This window comes from Lontra canadensis, unplaced genomic scaffold (genome assembly GCF_010015895.1).
Source record: "Lontra canadensis isolate GAN:19392208 unplaced genomic scaffold, GSC_riverotter_1.0 scaffold132, whole genome shotgun sequence".
NCBI classification, from domain to species: domain Eukaryota; kingdom Metazoa; phylum Chordata; class Mammalia; order Carnivora; family Mustelidae; genus Lontra; species Lontra canadensis.
Window position 1 is genome coordinate 1,024,872 of NW_022631126.1, and position 18,149 is coordinate 1,043,020.

The following is an 18,149-nucleotide window of genomic DNA, read 5'->3' on the forward strand; positions in this document are numbered from 1 at the left end:
AGATCAAGAGCTGCAAGCTCCACCAACTGAGCCAGCCAGACGCCCCTCAACGTGCTTTCCTATGTGTAAATGTGAAAATTCCTTCTCACAGCACTATGTGCAAGTCAGGCACATACTACAAGTTGTTGTAGGTGCTCAATTACAGGTGATTACTTTTATCTCTTGAATCCAGAAGCAAGTTCACGCCTGCACGGTAGGAGGAATTCAGGGCCATCCTGATCAAGGCCTTCCTCCACTCTGGGTCCCTCCGACTCCTCCTTGATGTAAGTGAATTTAGAGAACCCTGATCGGAGTCCGGGGTCACAGTATCTTACGGAGCTGGTTCCAAAGTATCCCTCCACACAGGAAAATTTTCAAATCAAGGAAGTATCTCCCATGATCCTCCCCCCACTTCTTCCCTGTATCCAACCCTCATTGCCTTCCCTGGCACCTCCCCCATTTCCCAGTCTTCCGGAGCCAAAGTAGAAACATGAGCCAGTACCGTCAATCAATCTCAAACTCAGGTAGAGACATACAAAAGGATCAGAAACATATCGAAAACTTTACTAGAAATATAGAGAAAAATATATAACTGCCTCAGATGCTTCAGGACGGATGGACAAACAGATGGAGCTCCTAGGTCCGACGGGGCTGCTCCCTATCCACTTCTTCCTCTTCCAGGAGTGAGGCATCCAGCTCCTCTAGCCGCTGCTGCAGCAGAGGTCCCACATCTGGGCTGGGGGGCAGGCTGGGGGTGAGGGTCCTGCCACCTGCAGCCCGCACCCCACGAGAAGGCCGCCGGGATCGAGGAAGGCTGCTGTCCCGAAATTCTACAGCCCGCCGAAGCTTCTTTGAGCTGGTGAAAATCAAAGTCCCATTGCGCTCCCGGGGTTCCTCAAAGATGGTCTCAAAGGTCCTGGACCAGGCAGGGAGGGGTGCTGGTTACCAGCATGGCCCGTGGCTCCAGCCTTCCCTCTATCACCCCCAAGCCTTCAAAGTGTCTCACCTCCTGGTTGTAGGCGACTGATAATTCTTGTTGGTATAAATTTCTTCTAAGCTGAACTCCTTCTTGTTCAACCTGGGAGCAAAGAGCAGAGGCCATTGAAAAACCCAGGGCCACTGTACCCTGGAAAAAGGATAAACAAGGCCCGGTCTATATTTCAGTTTCTGGGACACGCTAGGGCCAGGAATGCTGCCTAAGGCAGACAGATGGTTCTACCATCTACAGATGGTGCAAACCATGTCCAGACCAAATGGACTCCTCCAAGCTGGATTATGTTCTCAGAGGAGACAAAGCCACACTTCAGGGGATCTGAGCCTACACCTGTTTTGCCAAGGCAGCTCCACGTACAATAAGCCACTCACCTGATTGGTCGAGGCAGCCCCATTGGTGTAAGGTTTAGCTGAGCACGGGTTGGTGTCCTGCGTATTCTGAATCGAGAAACCTTTCCCATGGTCTGCAAAAACAGGGCAAAGGATAAGGGTGCAGCATGGCCTCAGGCTCCCACATGTCTCCTCCCCCCATCTGTACTCCTACCTTGGTCTCCTGGTCTGAAAGCACCTGGTCCTCTGAGGCCCTTGGCTCCTTCCCTTTGGTTGAGCCCAACCTGCAGAGAAAGTGAAGGCTCATGGACAAATTTATAGCAATATCTCCATCTCCTGCCCACTGGATAATAGGGAAGGAGGCTGAGCCCAGACTGTGCCAGAGCTTTAAGAAGGGTTTATCGAGGGGCGCCTGGGTGGCTCAGAGGGTTAAAGCCTCTGCCTTCGGCTCAGGTCATGATCCCCGGGTCCTGGGATCGAGCCCCGCGTCGGGCTCTCTCCTTGGTGGGGAGCCTGCTTCCTCCTCTCTCTCTCTGCCTCCTCTCTGCCTACTTGTGATCTCTCTCTGTCGAATAAATAAATAAAATCTTAAAAAAAAAAAAAAAAAAGAAGGGTTTATCGAAGAGCACCTGCCTGGCTCAGTTAAGTGTCTTACTCTGACTCAGGTCATGATCCTAGGGTCCTGGGATTGGGCTCCACATCAGGCTCCCTGTTCAAGGCAGAGTTTGCTTCTCCCTCTCCCTCTGCCCACCCCACCAGCTTGTGCATGTACTCGCTCTCTCTCTCTCTCAAATGAATAAATAAAATCTTTCAAAAAAAAAAAAAAAGAAAAGAAAAGAAGGGTTTATCGAGAGCACTACCTGGGTTCTGCAGGTTCAGAGAAGGAGGAGGAAGATGCGGTGGACGAGCAAGTTGTGACAAGGGTAGGAGAGCCTCCCACTCCTCCAAGAGGGAAGACCTCTTTCCGGAGACAGGGCCGAGGGGGTGGTGGGGGTCGGGCCATCTCTCCACCACCCACGGTGTGCCGCCGGGGCCGTGACCGGCTTGGGTGATGGGGAGCAGGGGGCCAGCTGCAGGCATCTGGGCCAGGAGGTCCCAGATCAGGGCAGGAGTGGCTTCGGCCCAGAGAGGGCTTAGAGAGAGGTGCTGGGGGGCTGTGGTCTTGGGCTCGCCACTGGCGGATAGGGGGCCGGGGGCTGACAGACGCAGTGTCCTCAGCAGCCCTGGACTGCTCGGCCTCTGAGATGGCAATCTTCAACTCCAACTTCATGGGGGGTGATGGGGGTGGGGGCCGTGGGACTTTGTTGGGCGTGAGGAAGATGTCAGCAAAGCTCTCCAGCTTGGAGCGGACGGAACGGAAGAGGGGGGCCAAGCCCCAGGGACTGAGGCGGGGGCGTAAAAGGCTGGACGGCGGTGGGATCGATGGGGGCTCCAGTACAGGATCCGGGGCTGAGGAGAAGGAGAGGCTCAGGTGGGCATTCCTCAGCTGCATGTGCCTAAGCTCTACTTTGGTAGCCTCAGCCCCTCCCCCAACCACTAAGCTTTTCTCACAAAGGTATAAGCCCACGCCTAAAATACCAAGCCCTAAACTTAGGAGTTGAACGTCAGGCCTCTGAAGTCTATACCCCATCTTCACACACCAAACTCCCCTCAGGGAGGGAGATAAGCCTCTTCCCTTCACCCCCTACCTCTGCCCCGGATACTTTTAAGCTCAGCCAGGATTTTCCAGAGCCCTAAATCTCATCCCTTTGAGTCCTTACCTGGTGGTGGGGTCTCCGGAGGGTCCTCAGGCAGGGCAGATGGCTGGAATGGGGGATCCAGGTCCCTGGATGGAGGCATTGACTGGTGAACAATCGTCACGGGCTCGGCTCTGGGGTGAAGGGGGAAAGTAAAGGCTGAGGGAGCTTCCAGGTTCAGGTCCCACCCAAGCCAGCACCTCCCCAGTCCCTTAAGGCTTCTGAAGGTGCTACTGGACAAGCAAATTCTGATGCCCTTAGCTCTAGCCGCTGGGGTGACAACTGCTGCCTTGGACATTTCAATAATCCCTGCCCCAGCCCTCTCACCTTCTCGTGGGGATGAGGAAGTTGGGAGTCTCATCAGCAAAACCCTGGATGTAAACAAAGGATGTTTTGGGGGAGGCAGGGAAGCCCCCTATGGCCTCTCTAGCTCCCCACATTCTGACCCTCTCAAGCGTCCAGAAGCCTGCCAGGGTTCACACCAAAGACTTTTTCATATAGGTCTCTCCTCAGTGTCTTCCATATAGAATGCTGTTCTCCTTGCTCTGGGAAAAACCTATCCCAGCTGAACCCCTTACATCCTTACCCCCAAATTCTCATACCTCAGTTGAGGGTCTTGGGCTGGCAATGTCCTCTAGCATCACCACCAGAGTAGGCTGGGGGGCCCAGTCCACCTTTTGTGAAGGGCCCTCCTCTGGGCCAGGGGTTGTCCTTGATCGCCGCCTCAGGGTAGAAGAGGGCCGGTGGATGCGGCTCAAGGGCTCTCGGCATAAGTGCAGTGGGTCGGGAGGCCTAGAGAGGAAACAAGAAGATCAGAGGGGCTCAGGTAGGCTCCTAGCCTACCTTCCATCCCACCATGCTCACCTGGTCTGTGAGGACCACGTAGCCTCTTGGGGTGGCGAGGCAGGCGGCTGGCTGTGGATAGAATCCTGCCGGTTGCTGCGGTGCCGTGTGGTGGGGGTCTCTTCTTGGGACACCAGGGGAACCTAATTGAGGAGGAAGTGTCAAGGGCAAGGCGATGAAATGAGGTTGGACTGGACAGGGCCTTTCTGAGCCTAACTGAGCCATATGCCACAGAAGTGACAGAGGCTATGGCTAGAATTCGCTTAAGAACCCAAAGAAGTGCATTTAACTGAATCAGTTTCGGGGCCAGAGAGTAGATGTCCCAAGCTGTAGTAATCTCACACAGGCTGTTTGGAGAAATGGAAAGGAGTGACCTTGGGTGAGTCACTGCCCTGTTTTTCTAACCTGTGCAATGGAGCCAAAGACCTCAGCCTGCTTCCCAAGAATTGCCTAGACGTTGGGCTGGGAAGAAAGCAAGGGTTTCTCATACTTAAGAGCACTTGTAGAGAAACCCCAGCAGGGTTTTTTTTTGTGGGGAGTGGGCACTAAAGACCCTGCCCAGATCTAGGTTGGATTAAGTGAGAGCCAAGGAGATCTCTAGCATTAGGGAGGCTGCCTGGCTATGGGTGTGAGAATGAGGTATTTGGGTCTCAATTATCCTCACTAGTGATCTGGTCTGACTTTGGTTCTGAAGAGGGGGCCTGAGGGAGAAAGGGGCCTCTCAGTTCAGGGAGCTCACCATGTGGGCAGCCATAATATCTTCCAGCACCACAGCCAAAACCCGCCGAGAGGCCTTTTCCAAAGGTGAAGGGGCCGCTAGAGACTGCAGTCTCGGCCGTTTGGGGCTCCTGGCTCCCCATAATGCTCGAGCCAGGGGCTGGCGGCACAGACGTGACCGGCCAGGTGAACTGGAAGATGAGAGAAGCAGAGGACGGTCGCCTGAGCCTGTCGTTGGCTCTGTGGTTTCCCCGGTACGGCCGCCAGGGTCCCGTTTCCCGTGCTCAAGACAGGCTGGCGGGGTGCGCTCTCACCTGGAGTCCCCGGGCAAGTCCATTGGGGAAGCGGCGGCTCCGGGGAGTCCCTGGGGGATCCCAGGTCGCAGCCTGGGATGGGGGGAGCGGGGGAGCGGGGAGTGAGGGCCAGCCCTTCCCCTGGGGCTCCGCCCTTCATGGTCCGCCCGCGGCTCCCGGTAGCCTAAAGGCCGAAGCCCTGGGGCTGTGAAAGGGCGCCCCCGGCTGGCCGTCCAGAGCGGGTGTCTTCCCGCTGCCGTCGCCCGAGATCAGTGGATCCACCCGCGTCCTGACTAGTACTTGCTGGGAGAACCTGGCTTGCAGCGGCGCCACTTCTCCCACGGCCCAAGCTTCTGGGGCCTTTGTCCCTATAGAATCCGCCCTGAGATCTCCCGGGATCAGCTGGGATCCCGGTCCTGGGAGTCTCACTTTCCGCCGGATCCCTCTGCAATCTTCATCCACTGCCAGCGAGTGGCCAAGAACTCCGAAGCTATACTCCCACACACCGACGGTCCTCCCCCTTCCCCCGCCCCACCAGATCCCCTAGACTGGATCCCTGCGGAAAGAATCCTACAGCGCGGTTCCTCCAATGAGACGCCGCGGGGATCCTCTCTCCCTGTGAGTTTGGGCTCCGCAAAGCTCCACTCAGATAGGAGTGGCCCGAGCTTGAGCATCACGAACTCAGTCCGGATCCCCGGGGATCTACTGTCAAGCAGATACCCCCTTCACGCCAATCCCGGGAGGTCCCGCCCACAGACCCCCTCTCCCCCCACCCCCCGGCTCCCCGCCCAGCGCTCTCCCCAGCCCGGGACCAGATGGTTCAAATGTTTGCTTCCCTCCCTCCCTCCCTCCTCCCGCCCTCTCTCCAGCCGCTCGGTGCCCTCCCCCGCGCGCCGCTCACCGCCGCCTCCCGCGGATCCCGGGTCTTCGACGGCTCCTACCTCCGGCTCCTTTAAAACCAGCCTTACCCAGCACTGCCCAACCGCCAAGGGCCTTCTTCTCCGAGCCCTCGGGCACCGCCCAATCGCCGGTCCCCGTCTTCCGGGGTGGCGAGAAACTAAGTGAAGCCACCTGGCAGCCATCTTCCCTAGGGGCAAGAAGCCAAATTGGGCACCGCCGCCATTATAGTTGAGGGCAGGTAGCTCTGTCCTCGATGAACCAAAGTGGACCGGATGGTGTCATTTTCTGAAGGCCAGGCAGTCAGCGGCTGAAGACCAGGCCAAGTTTCTTGAGCTACTGAGGTAGCTGTAGTGAATAGAGAGCCGCCACCTTTTTTAAGGGCACCTTCCGGTTCTTTAGTTCTTAGGCCAATAAACATGAACTGAATACTAACGACATGGGAAATTCCCAATTTCCTAGAGAGGCCTCATTGAGGGCGGTTCCGGTACCCTCCGGGAATCCTCAAGCCGGTTCCTAAGTCGCTGAGATGATTTTGGGGCGGGACCAGGAACCAGAGCCTCCGGCTCCAGTGTTTGCACGACGTCCCGGAGAGACTGGGCTGAGCCAAAACTGGGAGGAGGCTGCGGCCGTTGACCTTCTTCCCGGAGGTGTGGGGGTTTGTGTGGCCCGCGTCGAGGGCTCGGTATAGGGGGACCGATAACCACCTTGGCGTGCTCAGTGGCGTCTGGCAGCTTTCCTTTATGTTCCGGGCTCCCACGAGCGCTGTTTGAAGGGAAACAATCCTCAGTAATAGGAGTAGTAGCAGCAGCAGTAGTAGCAGTCGTAGTCTTTAGTATTAAGGGATGAAATCCTGCTGCTTGAGAGGCTGTATCATGAAACCTTTACCTGGAGGTGGGTTACTGGTGGGCAGGAAGTGAGCCTGCACTAACTTCTTGCACTGTGAAGGCACCCTCACCGCCAAACCAGTGCCTGTGTTTCCAGTAGTTCTCCTTCCCCAGAATTCTCTGATCCAAACCGGTACTTTTTTTCTTCAGGAAAAAGAAAGCCTGAAGACTAGAATCCTGGGTCTGAGATGAAGGTGCAGAGTTCCCTGCCCAGCATAATTCTTTCTTCTGGGGCTTAGTGATAAAAGTAATGACACAGAGAGGATGATATGGAAAGAGCAAAATCAGTGAGAGCTGGTGTGGAAAGTGACTCCCCAACCCAAGGGCTCATCCAGAGTCATCCAGATGTAAGCAAGGACTCATCCAGGGCTTCCCCTCCAGACCAAGCCAACTCTGTAACCCAGGGCCTGCAGGGACCTCTGGAAATCCACGATGAGACTTCTGCTGAGGGTAGGTGGCACCTTTTCCAGCTAGAGGTGTTCTTTCTGCCCTGGATCCCCATTGGCTGTATGGTGCCTGAATGGGGTATAGGGGTTCCTTAGGGGTATGGCGATGCTTCCAGCTGTGACTGCTTGGAAAAGCTTCTCAACCTTGGTGAGCTGAGAGCCCTTCTGCAGACTCTCACTTTTCTGCTTAAACAGGTGCTTCCTAAGCCCCAGGGCAGGAAAAACTTTCAAGGGCAGAGCATGCCTGATCAGAGTTTTGATTCTCTGGGTCTCCTGAAGAAGTCAACCTGAGGAAGTAGCCTGAGGAAAGGGTCAGGGCCTGGGCCTGAGAATCTGGTAGGGAGGCACAGCCCTAAGATCCTAAGTTGGTGTGCTGGCGTTCATCAAATTAAGTCTAATATAGACTGGGGTGTCTTGACCCTAAGCCCAGGCTAGTAATGGTGAGCGGTTTCACCTCTGCCTTCCTTGTGACTACCATTTCAACAACTCTTATCACCGCCTGTGCACACACTCCAGGGCATGGCGGTGTGTGCTGATCCAGTAGCAAGAGGCCCCACATAGCTTCCGTTGGGGCAGGGGATGTGGCTGGAGGTTGACACATGGCTGTATCATTCTCCAGAAACTCTGGGCTCCTTTAGACTCGGCCTCACTTCTGCTTAAATGTTCCCAGCCTCAGTGGCCTCACTTGTAAAATGAGAACAATAAACTGTCATGCCTATCTCTAAATAGACTTGAAAAATCAAAATCATATCAGAAGATACATCTGACTGTGCATGATAAATTAAGTTTTGGGCTACAGGTAAAATATGTAAAATATGGATGATAAAACCATCTCTTTTCTCTCAGAGTACCCTCTATCCCTTTTGGTCCTCAAGCCGACTCTGCTCAGTACCTTTGCAGAAGCCTCTAGGCTGAGCTCCAGATCAGCCAGAGTGGGTGGGGTGGGGTGGGTTGTGGCTGCAGGGTTTTGGGAGGGGTGGGATGGTAAACTGGAGATGCTTTGGTAACAACCATTCCTGGAAAATGGCAGGAAACCTTGAGTTTGGGTTGCTCTTCTGGTTGGCATCAACCATTTAACAAGATTTCAACGTGGTGCCTGGGGATAGACAGGTGCTTACCCCCAGGAGGTTAGAGTTTACAGTCCTGTATACAGAATAGCCATTGCTCGGCCCTCTCCCCCTTAAAGGACTTGTCCCAGCCAGGTGTCAGCAATTCGTGATCAATTTAATTCCCCAGGTGAGGAGCTTTTAAGAACCCCTTCTGGGGCCTTTCCACTTTGGTCAGCGACTACGAGTTGCCGGAATTTGTTTTGGTCTGAGAAAGCTGCTCCTGCCTCTGGTCTAACTCTGCTTCCCCGATTAGAGAGCCACCTGCCACAAGTACTATATTTGGCTCCTTTTTTTTTTTTTTTTCTTTTCGGCGGGGAGATGATAGGAAGGTGTCAAGTTTAGAACAACTGAATGGTAAAGTGATAGGGCTTATGGTGAGGATGTCAGAGGTGGGGAGAGGTTGAGGAAAGTAGAGAATCAAGAAGGGTGAAGGGAGATGTCCATTAATATCTGAAACAATGGTATGTCTCTCTACCAGTTATGAGTTTATTACCTCAGCTGCAAATTCATGCTTCTTGCCTCCTCTCTGAAAAGGGATCTGAGCCCTTTAAATATATTTTCTTTGCCAACCGGCATCATATTAAATTTGTCAGTAGGCAGCTACTGAGGGATTGCAGAAAAAAAGGGGTTTGCTTCCTGGTTGCAGTGAGCCCTATTGGCAGGCTCCTGGGGTATACAAGTGGGTTCCCTGTTCCCAGATTCTGAAGTGTAGGCCGCTTCTCCAGTGCCAAGCTCCTGCCCGGCACACTGGCCAGAAGCTCCCCTGCTGTATACCTTGGACGGTTCTCTGGTGCAATACCTCTGAGGCACCTTCCTGTGAGCAGTTTTCCCTGGTGTCCCAGAGGGATTTCCAGCAAGTTCCACCAGAAGTGGCACCCCAGCAACTTCGGTGCTCTCTCCAAAAAGTTGTAGATCTCACCCTGGGGAGGCCCAGGTAGAGGCTATGCCTTGGGTGCTGCATCCCCAGCTGGGGTAGTGACTTCTTTTATCTGCTATTCCTGCATTGTTGAGAATCTTTACTTCCTGTTATCTGTAATGGGCAGAATTGTGTTCCCCCACCTCAAATATATGTTCAAGTCCTAACGTCCAGTTCCTATAACTGTGACCTTATTTGGAAATAGAATCTTTACAGATACAAGTGAGGTCATACTGGATTAGGGTGGATCCTGATCCGATGACTGGTGTCCTTGTATGAAAAAGGAAATTTGGATACAAATAGAAAGGAGAGCGCCTTGTGAAGACATGCACAGAGACACAGACATCTTGAAACCCAGGAATGCCTGAGATTGCTAACCATCGCCAAAAGCTAGAAAGAGGCGTGAAAGGTTATTACCCAGGATTTCAGAAGGCGTATGGCCCTCCCGATGCCTCGATTTCAGATTTCCAGTCTCCAGAACGATGAGAGAATAGATGTGTGTTGTCTTAAGCCACCTAGTTTGTGTAACTTGTTATGGCAGCCCCAGAAGCGAATACACATTCCAGTCCCTCATTTCTCTACTTCCCTGTTATAGTTGATAATTCTTTTTTTTTTTTTAAGATTTTATTTTTAAGTAATCTCCCCACCCAGTATGAGGCTCGAAACCACAACCCAGAGATCAAGAGCTTCGTGTTCCACTGACTGAGCCAGCCAGGTGCCCCAAGAATTTTATTTATTTATTTGACATGGAGAACAAGACACAGCATGAGTCAGGGGGAGGGGCAGAAGGAGAAGGAGAAGCAGACTCCCCACTGAGCAGGGAACCCAACATAGGGCTCAATCCCAGGACTCTGGGATCATGACCTGAGCGGAAGGCAAACACTTCACTGACTGAGCCACCCAGGTGCCCCTGCCCCAGTAATTCTGTAGAATAAACTTGTCCTTGTTCAAATTACTGTGTACTTTCCCTCTCCTGATTGGACGTAGACTTATACTGTCACCAACAAAAATACTAGCGTTTTTGCTTAAATAAAGCAGAATATCTGAAAGTCCCTGCTGTAATTACATGCAGATGTTTCAGAGAGTAGGCCATTTTCAAGAGAGGCTTAAAGGCTGCATCACGGACATATTCCATAAAGGCATTTCCAATGCTCCCTTCACACTTGAAGAGAAAAAAGAAGGAAAGAAAAGAAGAAAATGAGTGCAGATGGTGCCTGTGAGAACAGCTGGCTCAGCTAGAATGGGGGAGGTTGAGTTGGACAGCCGCCATGTTGTCTAAAGGCAATCCTTGGCATCCTCTGGTTTCAGGTGGAGGTCAGCTCTAGACAGCACTCAGAAAACAAGTCTAGGTAGAGGTTTCTGGAAATGACTGTGCCTGGTGTTGCAGGCTGGGAAGGCAGAGGGACAGTGGTACTCACAGCTAGAGTGACAGTGTTGGGGCAGGGAGGTCCGTAACACACACGCGCACACATACACACATCCATGATCTTTCCATCAGCAAAAGAGACCTAGATGGGGGCTGGCTGGTGGAGAAGGCTCTAAATATGGGCTAAGGTGTCCATTTATTTGCTCAACACATTTGTTGAATTCCAAGCACATACCAGACACAAACGCTACGATGGTGAATGAGACAGTGAGAGTCCTTTTCCCCAGAGAGACAAGTAAACAGACACAGTGCATAGTGAGATAAATGCTAAATTCAGCTTGTGTACAGGTTCCTGAAAGAGCACAGAAGCAGAGCTGGAGAAAGAGACTTCTCTGAGAAAGTGATGAATCATCTTGAGAATTGAAGGAAAAGGGGGTCAGGAAGGGAGACCGTGCCTGGGTTACCTCAACTGTGCAGAGGGCCAGAAGGCAAACTCAGGAGGCTGCAAACAATTTGGTGGCAGCCTATCAGAACTATGGCACGCCTTTTAGAATTATTTTTAATCCTTCTTTTGCTACGAACAAATGAGTGAATAGAGAAGTAACACATTTACAGTGCTACTTTTATTTTCATTTATTTTAAAAGGTTTTATTTATTTGAGAGAGAAGCGGAGGGAGAAGCAGACTCCAGGCTGAGCAGGGACCCTGACTCAGGGCTCAATCTCAGGACCCTGGGATCATGACCTGAGCCGAAGGCAGATGCTTAGCCAGCTGAGGCAGCAGGGCATCCCTACTGTGCTACTTTAAAAAACTCAATATAACCCTCAGTATAAAAGACAAAGTCTTTTATTTTAAAATGTGTATCCAATAGTATAATAGTGTGCCTTACATAATTTAGAATAAAAGTTACAATTACAGGGCAAGGGTATGAATTTTAGAACGAAAATCCAGACATGAAAGAGTATATCTGTGCATATATATGTATATGTAGTATGATTCCATTTGTATTACATTAAAAAGAGGCAAAACTAGGGGTACCCGGCTGGCTCAGTCAGAGGAGCTTGCAACTCTTAACCTTGGGGTGGCAGAGATTAATTAAAAAATAATAAACTTAAAAATATATATTTAAGGGCTCCCTGGGTGGTTCAGCTGGTTAAAGTGTACGTGCGACTCTTGGTTTCAGCTTAGGTCATGATCTCAGTGTCCTGGGATCGAGCCCCATGTTGGGCTCTGGGCTCAGCATGGAGTCTTCTTATCCCTCTCTCTCCCTCACTGCTCCTTCTCTTGCTTGTGGCTCACTCGTGCTCTCTCCCTCTCTCTCTCAAATAAATCTTTAAATACACACACACACACACACACACACACACACACACACACGTGCATATATATATTTATGTGGGGCTCAGACAGAGATCACAAGCAGCCAGAGAGACAGGCGGAGGGGGGAAGCAGGCTCCCTGCTGAGCAGAGAACCCCATGTGGGGCTTGATCCCAGGACCCTGGGATCCTGACCTGAGCCGAAGGCAGAGATTTAACCACTGAGCCACCCAGGCGCCCCTGTTTACTTATTTTTAAAGATTGTATTTATTTGAGAAAGAGTGCATGCACAAGCAAGGGGAAGAACAGAGGGAAAGGGAGACTTGATCCCAGGACCCTGAGATCATGACCTGAGCGGTAGGCAGATTTAACCAACTGAGCCACCCAGGTGCCCCAAGAAGTAAATTCTAAAAGTCAATAGTTTTTTGTCCGCAAGCTTCCACTCACTCATTTGTCCTCCAACTCACTTACCACATTGTTATGATTCAAGCCTGTTAGTCCCCTCCTTTTTCCCCCCACTGCATTTCTCCTCCAACTAAGCTGACTTTCACTGGGCTCTAAATAATCTTTTCACCTCCCACTTCTTTGAGCATCCCTCTTTATGCCCTAAATCCGTGGCCCTAAACCAGTGGCTCTCAATAAGGGACATGCTACCCCCTGGGGAGTGTTCTGTGAATTTGTGGGGACATTTTTTTGGTCACATTGGCATTTAATGGGTGGACCCGGGGATATCAGTTGTCTTACACAGCAGCAGACAGCCTTGATCAATGACATGTCCCCTCCACCAGTTTTGGAACGGCCCATGGACATTCATGTAGGTCAAAACACATTTATAATTATCCAAGTACTGAACCTAAATCCATTTTATATATAAACACACATTTATAAATACAGTTATAAACCTGGGGTACCTGGCTGGCTCAGTCAGAAGATCATGTAACTCTTGATATTAGGGTCAAGAGTTTAAGCCCCACATGGGGTATAGCGATTACTTACACAAAAGTTTTAAAAAACTGTTTAAAAAAAGAGTACAGTTTTCCCCCCCAAAATTTTGTTTATTTGAGAGAGAGAGAGGATGAGCAGGGTGAGGTGCAGAGGGAGAAGCAGGCTCCTCGCTGAGCAGGGAGCCCGATGTGGGAGTCCTCCTTAAGGACTCTGGGATCATGACCAGAGCTGAAGGCAGATGCTTAACCAACTGAGCCGCCCAGGCGCCCCCAAAAGAGTAGTTTTAATCCTCACTTTTCCAGAGAGATGGACACCTGTATATATCAAGGAAAGATTGTATTTTGTTTTGTTTGGAATTTCACCAAGAATTGTTTGCCATTTTGGAAAATCATGGCACAGAGGGGCACACTTGAATTTGAGTCACCAATGCAACCCATCTGTGACAGTCTGAGCTTGTAGCTGCTGAATTCATAGAAATCCTGTATGTAGATCTAAGCGTATGATGACTTCATTACGACCACTTCACTAAGTCTTTGACTAAGTCCTCCCTAAGCATTTACATATTGAGATATACATTATTTAATTTTTTAAAGAATAATATAATACAGAAAAATATGCAATTCTTAAGTGTAAGCTCAGTCAATTTTCACAAACTGAATACACCCATATAACCAGTACCCAGATTAAGAAACCAAAACATAGAGGAGCGCCTGGGTGGCTCAGTGGGTTAAGCCTCTGCCTTCAGCTCAGGTCATGATCTCACAGTCCTGGGATCGAGCCCCACATCGGGCTCTCTGCTCAGCGGGGAGACTGCTTTCCCCTCTCTTTCTGCCTACTGCTCTGCCTACTTGTGATCTCTCTCTCCGTCAAATAAATAAATGAAATCTTTAAAAAAATGAGTAAATAAAATTCACCTCTTTTTATTTTTTTAAAGATTTTATTTACTTATTTGACAGAGAGAGAGAGAGCGAGCAAGCTAGGGGGGTGCTTGACCGACTGAGCCACCCAGGCGCCCCTAAAATTCACTTCTTAATAAGTAGTATATTCACACGGTTCATATTTTAAAATAATTTTGTAGTCAGTCCTGGCCCCCTCCCATAGGAAATCATTCTTATTAGGTTCTTATCTATCCTCCAGAATTTCCTGGTGTAATAAAAGCAAATATACTCTTCTACCCCTGCCTTGTTTACACTTAAGAGGTAGCGTACTACACACACCGTTCTGCTCTTTACCCATACCTACATCCAGAAGCTTTTTCCTTGGCGGTGCACAGAGCACTTCTGTGTTATTTTCAACAGCTGCCTAGTTGGTCATTGTGTGGATATACCACAGTGTCTTTGATCACTCTCCTGTTGATCGGATTTAAGTTGTTTTTTACGTTTCAGTACTAGAAACAATGCTTCAATGATAACATTTATATATATGTCACTTAGCACCTATATTTTATAGTGGAGAGTTTTGAGGAAGGACAAGACAAAATTAAGATGATGTTTTAGGGAGATTTAGCGACTCTTGTGCAAGGTGAGTTTGGGCGTAAGGTATATATGGGGGTGAGTTATTAAAATAGGCTAGATATAATAGGGAGGGAAGTGTGATGATTTTACAGGTATATCCACTGATTCTTAGAATCTTCTCCCCTCAAGAGTTAGAGACCAATTTCCTTCTCTTGAGTATGACCTATTGCCTCGAACCCAGTAAATAGGGGAAAGCAGAACTGGCAGTGTGTGACTCTGGGGACCAGGTCATAAAAAGATACCCTCTTTTGCTCTTTCTATCCTGGATCACTTGCTCTGCAGGAAGCCAGCTGACATGTTGTAAGTAGCTCTATAGAATCCTATCAAGAGGCTCACATGGGGGAAACTGAGGCCTCCTGCCAACAGCCACGTCAGTGAACTTGGAAGCAAATCTTTCAGGCTACATCAAGCCTTGAAATGGCTACAGATCTGGCCAACATCTTGCCTGCCACCTCACGAGAGACCTAGAGCCATCTGGCTAAGCCGCTCTCAAATTCCTGACACATGGAATCCGAGATGATACCTCTTTGTTGTTTAAGCTACTAAATTTTGAGGCCATGTATTACACACAGGTGGAATGATGGGAATGGAAAAGAAAGCGAGGGTAAAACAATCATCTAGAAGTATCTCTTACTTCTGTTTTGTTTTGTTTTTAAAGATCTTATTTATTTATTTGACAGAGAGAGACAAAATGAGAGAGGGAACAGAAGCAGGGGGAGGGAATGGGAAGAGGGAGAAGCAGGCTTCCTGCTGAGCAGGGAGCCCCATGCAGGGCTCGATCCCAGAACCCTGGAATCATGACCTGAGCCAAAGGCAGACCTTAATGACTGAGCCACGCAGGCACCCCTCTCTTACTTTTGTTTATTAGAAATTGTCTATGCTCTCTCCTTGCAACGTAAGCACCTTGAGGAGAGGAACTTTGCCTATTTTTTTTTCTTTTTATTTATCTTTTTTTTCTTCAGATTTTATTTATTTTTTTCTTTAGTTTTTTTTTTATTATTTGAGAGAGAGAGAGTGAGCACAAGCAGAGGGAGGGGCAGATGGAGAAGGAGAGAGAGAATCTCAAGCAGATGCCATATTGAACATGAAACACGAAGTAGGGCTCAATCTCACAACCCTGAGATCAGGACCTGAGCCGAGACCAAGAGTCAAATGTTCAACCAACTGAGCCACCCAGGCGCCCCTTTACTGATTTATCTTAAGCTCCTAGTATATAACAGGCTTTCAGGATTGGCAGCAGAAAGCCATGAAAAGGAAGGGGTCAGATAAAGGAGCAGTAGATCTAATACGCCAGTAATAGGAGTGAAGTGTGGTTGAATAGTGAATTAAAATATCTAGAAAAAGTAACAAGCAGCCAGTTAGATGTGGAGGCCTAGAGGAGGGTTTCTCAACCTCAACAACTCTTAATAGTTTAGACCAGATTGTGCTTTGTGAGGAACGGGGTAAGATGTTTAGCAGAAGTAGGCCTACCTGCTACCCACTAGATGTCAGTAGCACACACATCCCTTCCCTGTCCTCTCCCTGTCATCACCCTCCCTCCTCCAAACCAAAAAATTGTCTCTAGACATTGCCAAGTATTCCGGGGGAAGGGAGATCAGCCCCCCACCCTAGCTGGAGATCACTGGCCTAAAGGATAGAATGACAATTGAAACCAAGGGAAAGGGGTTGGATGCCTGAATCTTGGGGAAATGCACTTTAAAAATGAGGATTGTCAGGACACCTGACTGGGTTGGTCGGAAGAGCCTGTGAGTCTGGATCTCTGGGCCATGAGTTCAAGCCCCATGTTGGTGCCGAGATTACTTAATAAATAAATAAATAAATAAGCTTTAAAAAATTTAAAAATACATAAATAAAGATGAGGGCTGTGGGGCTCCTGGAGGCTTAGTTAGTTAAGCATCGGACTCTTGGTCTCAGCTCAGGTCATGATCTCGGGGTCCTGGGATCAAGCCCCACATCAGGCTCTCTGCTCAGCGGGGAGCCTGCTTCCCCCTCTCTCTCTGCCTGCCTCTCTGCCTACTTGTGATCTCTGTCTGTCAAATTAATAAATAAAATCTTAAAAAAGAAAGAAAGACTGTGACAAAAGACAGAAGAGCCAGAAAAGTAAAACCAACAAAATGAAAAGGGATTCAGAAGCCAATGAAATCAAGTGGCAGTGTTTTAATGAGGAAGTTGGCAGGACTTGGGAGAGAATTGTTTTAATGGAATCACATGACAAAACCCTGTTGCGGGGCGTTTGTGTGTGCTTGTGTCCAGCTATGCGTCCTAGGTGAGATAGGTGATGAAAAAGTAGGCGCATTGTGGTAGCTAGCAACAAGAAAGCGACTGCACAAATATGGAACAACATGGTCAAAAGCAGAAAGAAAGAATCAGAGAAGGTGAGACTGCAGGGAAACTGGGAAGAGAGAAAGCAAAGGTGTATCCCACTGCCATTCTTCATCCCTGGAGGGTCGTGGAAAGGACAGAATATGAATCTCTCCCCTTCTCAAGAGGGAAAGAAGTTGTTTGTTAAAGGAAAGAAGAAGGGAGCAGAGCTTTAAACAAATTAAGTTAGAGAAAAGCATGAAATGGGATCTCCATCCAACTCTTAGCTTCCTCAGACTAATTTCAAGAGATTGGCTTTCTGGATTGGGAGCCGTAAGAATTTTCTCTTGTGGCACCTGACTGGCTCAACCATAAAGAGCATGAGACCCTTGATCTCCAGGTCACGAGTTCAAGCCCCATGTGGGACATAGAGATGATGTAAATAAATAAAACTTAAAAAAATAAAAAGTAAATTTAAAAAGAGAATTTTCTGGGACTAGAACAGTATGAAACCATGCCATTCTTTTAGAACATAGTAGACCACAGAAGTCTCTGGAAAGGACACTTTTGTGCATTTATACTCCTCTTCCATGAGTTAAGACCCCTGTGTAATTGATGTGGATGAACTAAAGCAAAAGTCTTTTCTCAACTCCAGGTTCTCCTCTTCCAAATCTTTAAAAAAAAAAAAGATTATTTATTTATTTGAGAGACAGAGATCACAAGTAGGCAGAGAGGCAGGCGGGGGTGGGGGAGCAGGCTCCCCGCGGAGCAGAGTCCGATGTGGGGCTCGATCCCAGGACCCTGAGATCATGACCTGAGCTGAAGGCAGAGGCTTAACCCACTGAGCCACCCAGGCATCCTCCTCTTCCAAATCTTAAAGCCATATAACTCTCTTGCTCAAGAACATTTACTATCTCCCTGCCACCTACAGTGTAAGGTGAAAAAATTCTTGTTTTGTGTTCAGGGAAAGGGAGGAAACTAACACTTATCAATGCCTACTATAGGCTAAGTGCATTCATTTCCTAGGGCTACTGCAACAAATCACTGTAAACTCGGTGTCTTCAAACAACAGCAATTATTCTCTCACAGTTCTAGAAGCTAGAGGTCCAAAAGCGATAGGTCTGCGGGGCCATGTTCCTTCAGAGACCCTGAGCAGAATGCTTCTTTGCTTCTTCCTAGCTTCTGATGGAGGCCACCAATCCTTGACCTTCCCTGGCCAGCAGTTGTGTCCTTATAATCTCTGTCCTGTCATCACATGGCTTTCTCCTGGAGTCTGTCGTTCGATGTCCATTTTACCTTCTTATGAAGACACCAGTCACTGGGACACTTGGCTGGCTCAGTCGGTAGAGCATGTCTCTTTTGATCTTGGGGTCGTGAATTGAAGCCCCAAGTTGGGCATAAAGCCACTGGTCCATCCTTGAAGGCCCAGATCAAAATGGCACGTCTTCACTGAAGCCTTCTTCAAGTGTCTTCCTCTGATCTTCTAGGGCATTTCTCATGTCCCTTCTGTCCTGCAATTATTTGTGTTCCCTTCTAAAATGCTGCTCAATTCAAAAAATTA

General features: G+C 49.3%; 1 protein-coding gene across 3 annotated transcripts; it reads right to left on the reverse strand.

Moving 5' to 3' along the window:
- Positions 1-522: 522 nt before the first annotated feature.
- PRR14 (proline rich 14) lies at positions 523-5,999 on the reverse strand. 3 transcript variants are annotated; one of them, XM_032842598.1, is made up of 12 exons: positions 5,793-5,948; positions 4,913-4,984; positions 4,621-4,789; positions 3,903-4,024; positions 3,641-3,830; positions 3,366-3,409; positions 3,063-3,127; positions 2,163-2,751; positions 1,517-1,586; positions 1,345-1,436; positions 986-1,057; positions 523-895 (listed from the first exon to the last, which is right to left on the reverse strand). In XM_032842598.1, exons 2-12 carry the CDS (start codon positions 4,933-4,935, stop codon positions 616-618), a joined length of 1,716 nt encoding a protein of 571 aa, XP_032698489.1. In that variant the 5' UTR covers positions 4,936-4,984; positions 5,793-5,948; the 3' UTR covers positions 523-615. The 3 variants fall into 3 exon arrangements, with proteins under 3 accessions (XP_032698489.1, XP_032698488.1, XP_032698491.1); XM_032842597.1 differs by having other exon boundaries at positions 3,063-3,172; positions 5,793-5,943; XM_032842600.1 differs by lacking the exon at positions 4,913-4,984 and having other exon boundaries at positions 3,063-3,172; positions 5,793-5,999.
- Between the last annotated feature and the right edge of the window lie 12,150 nt (positions 6,000-18,149).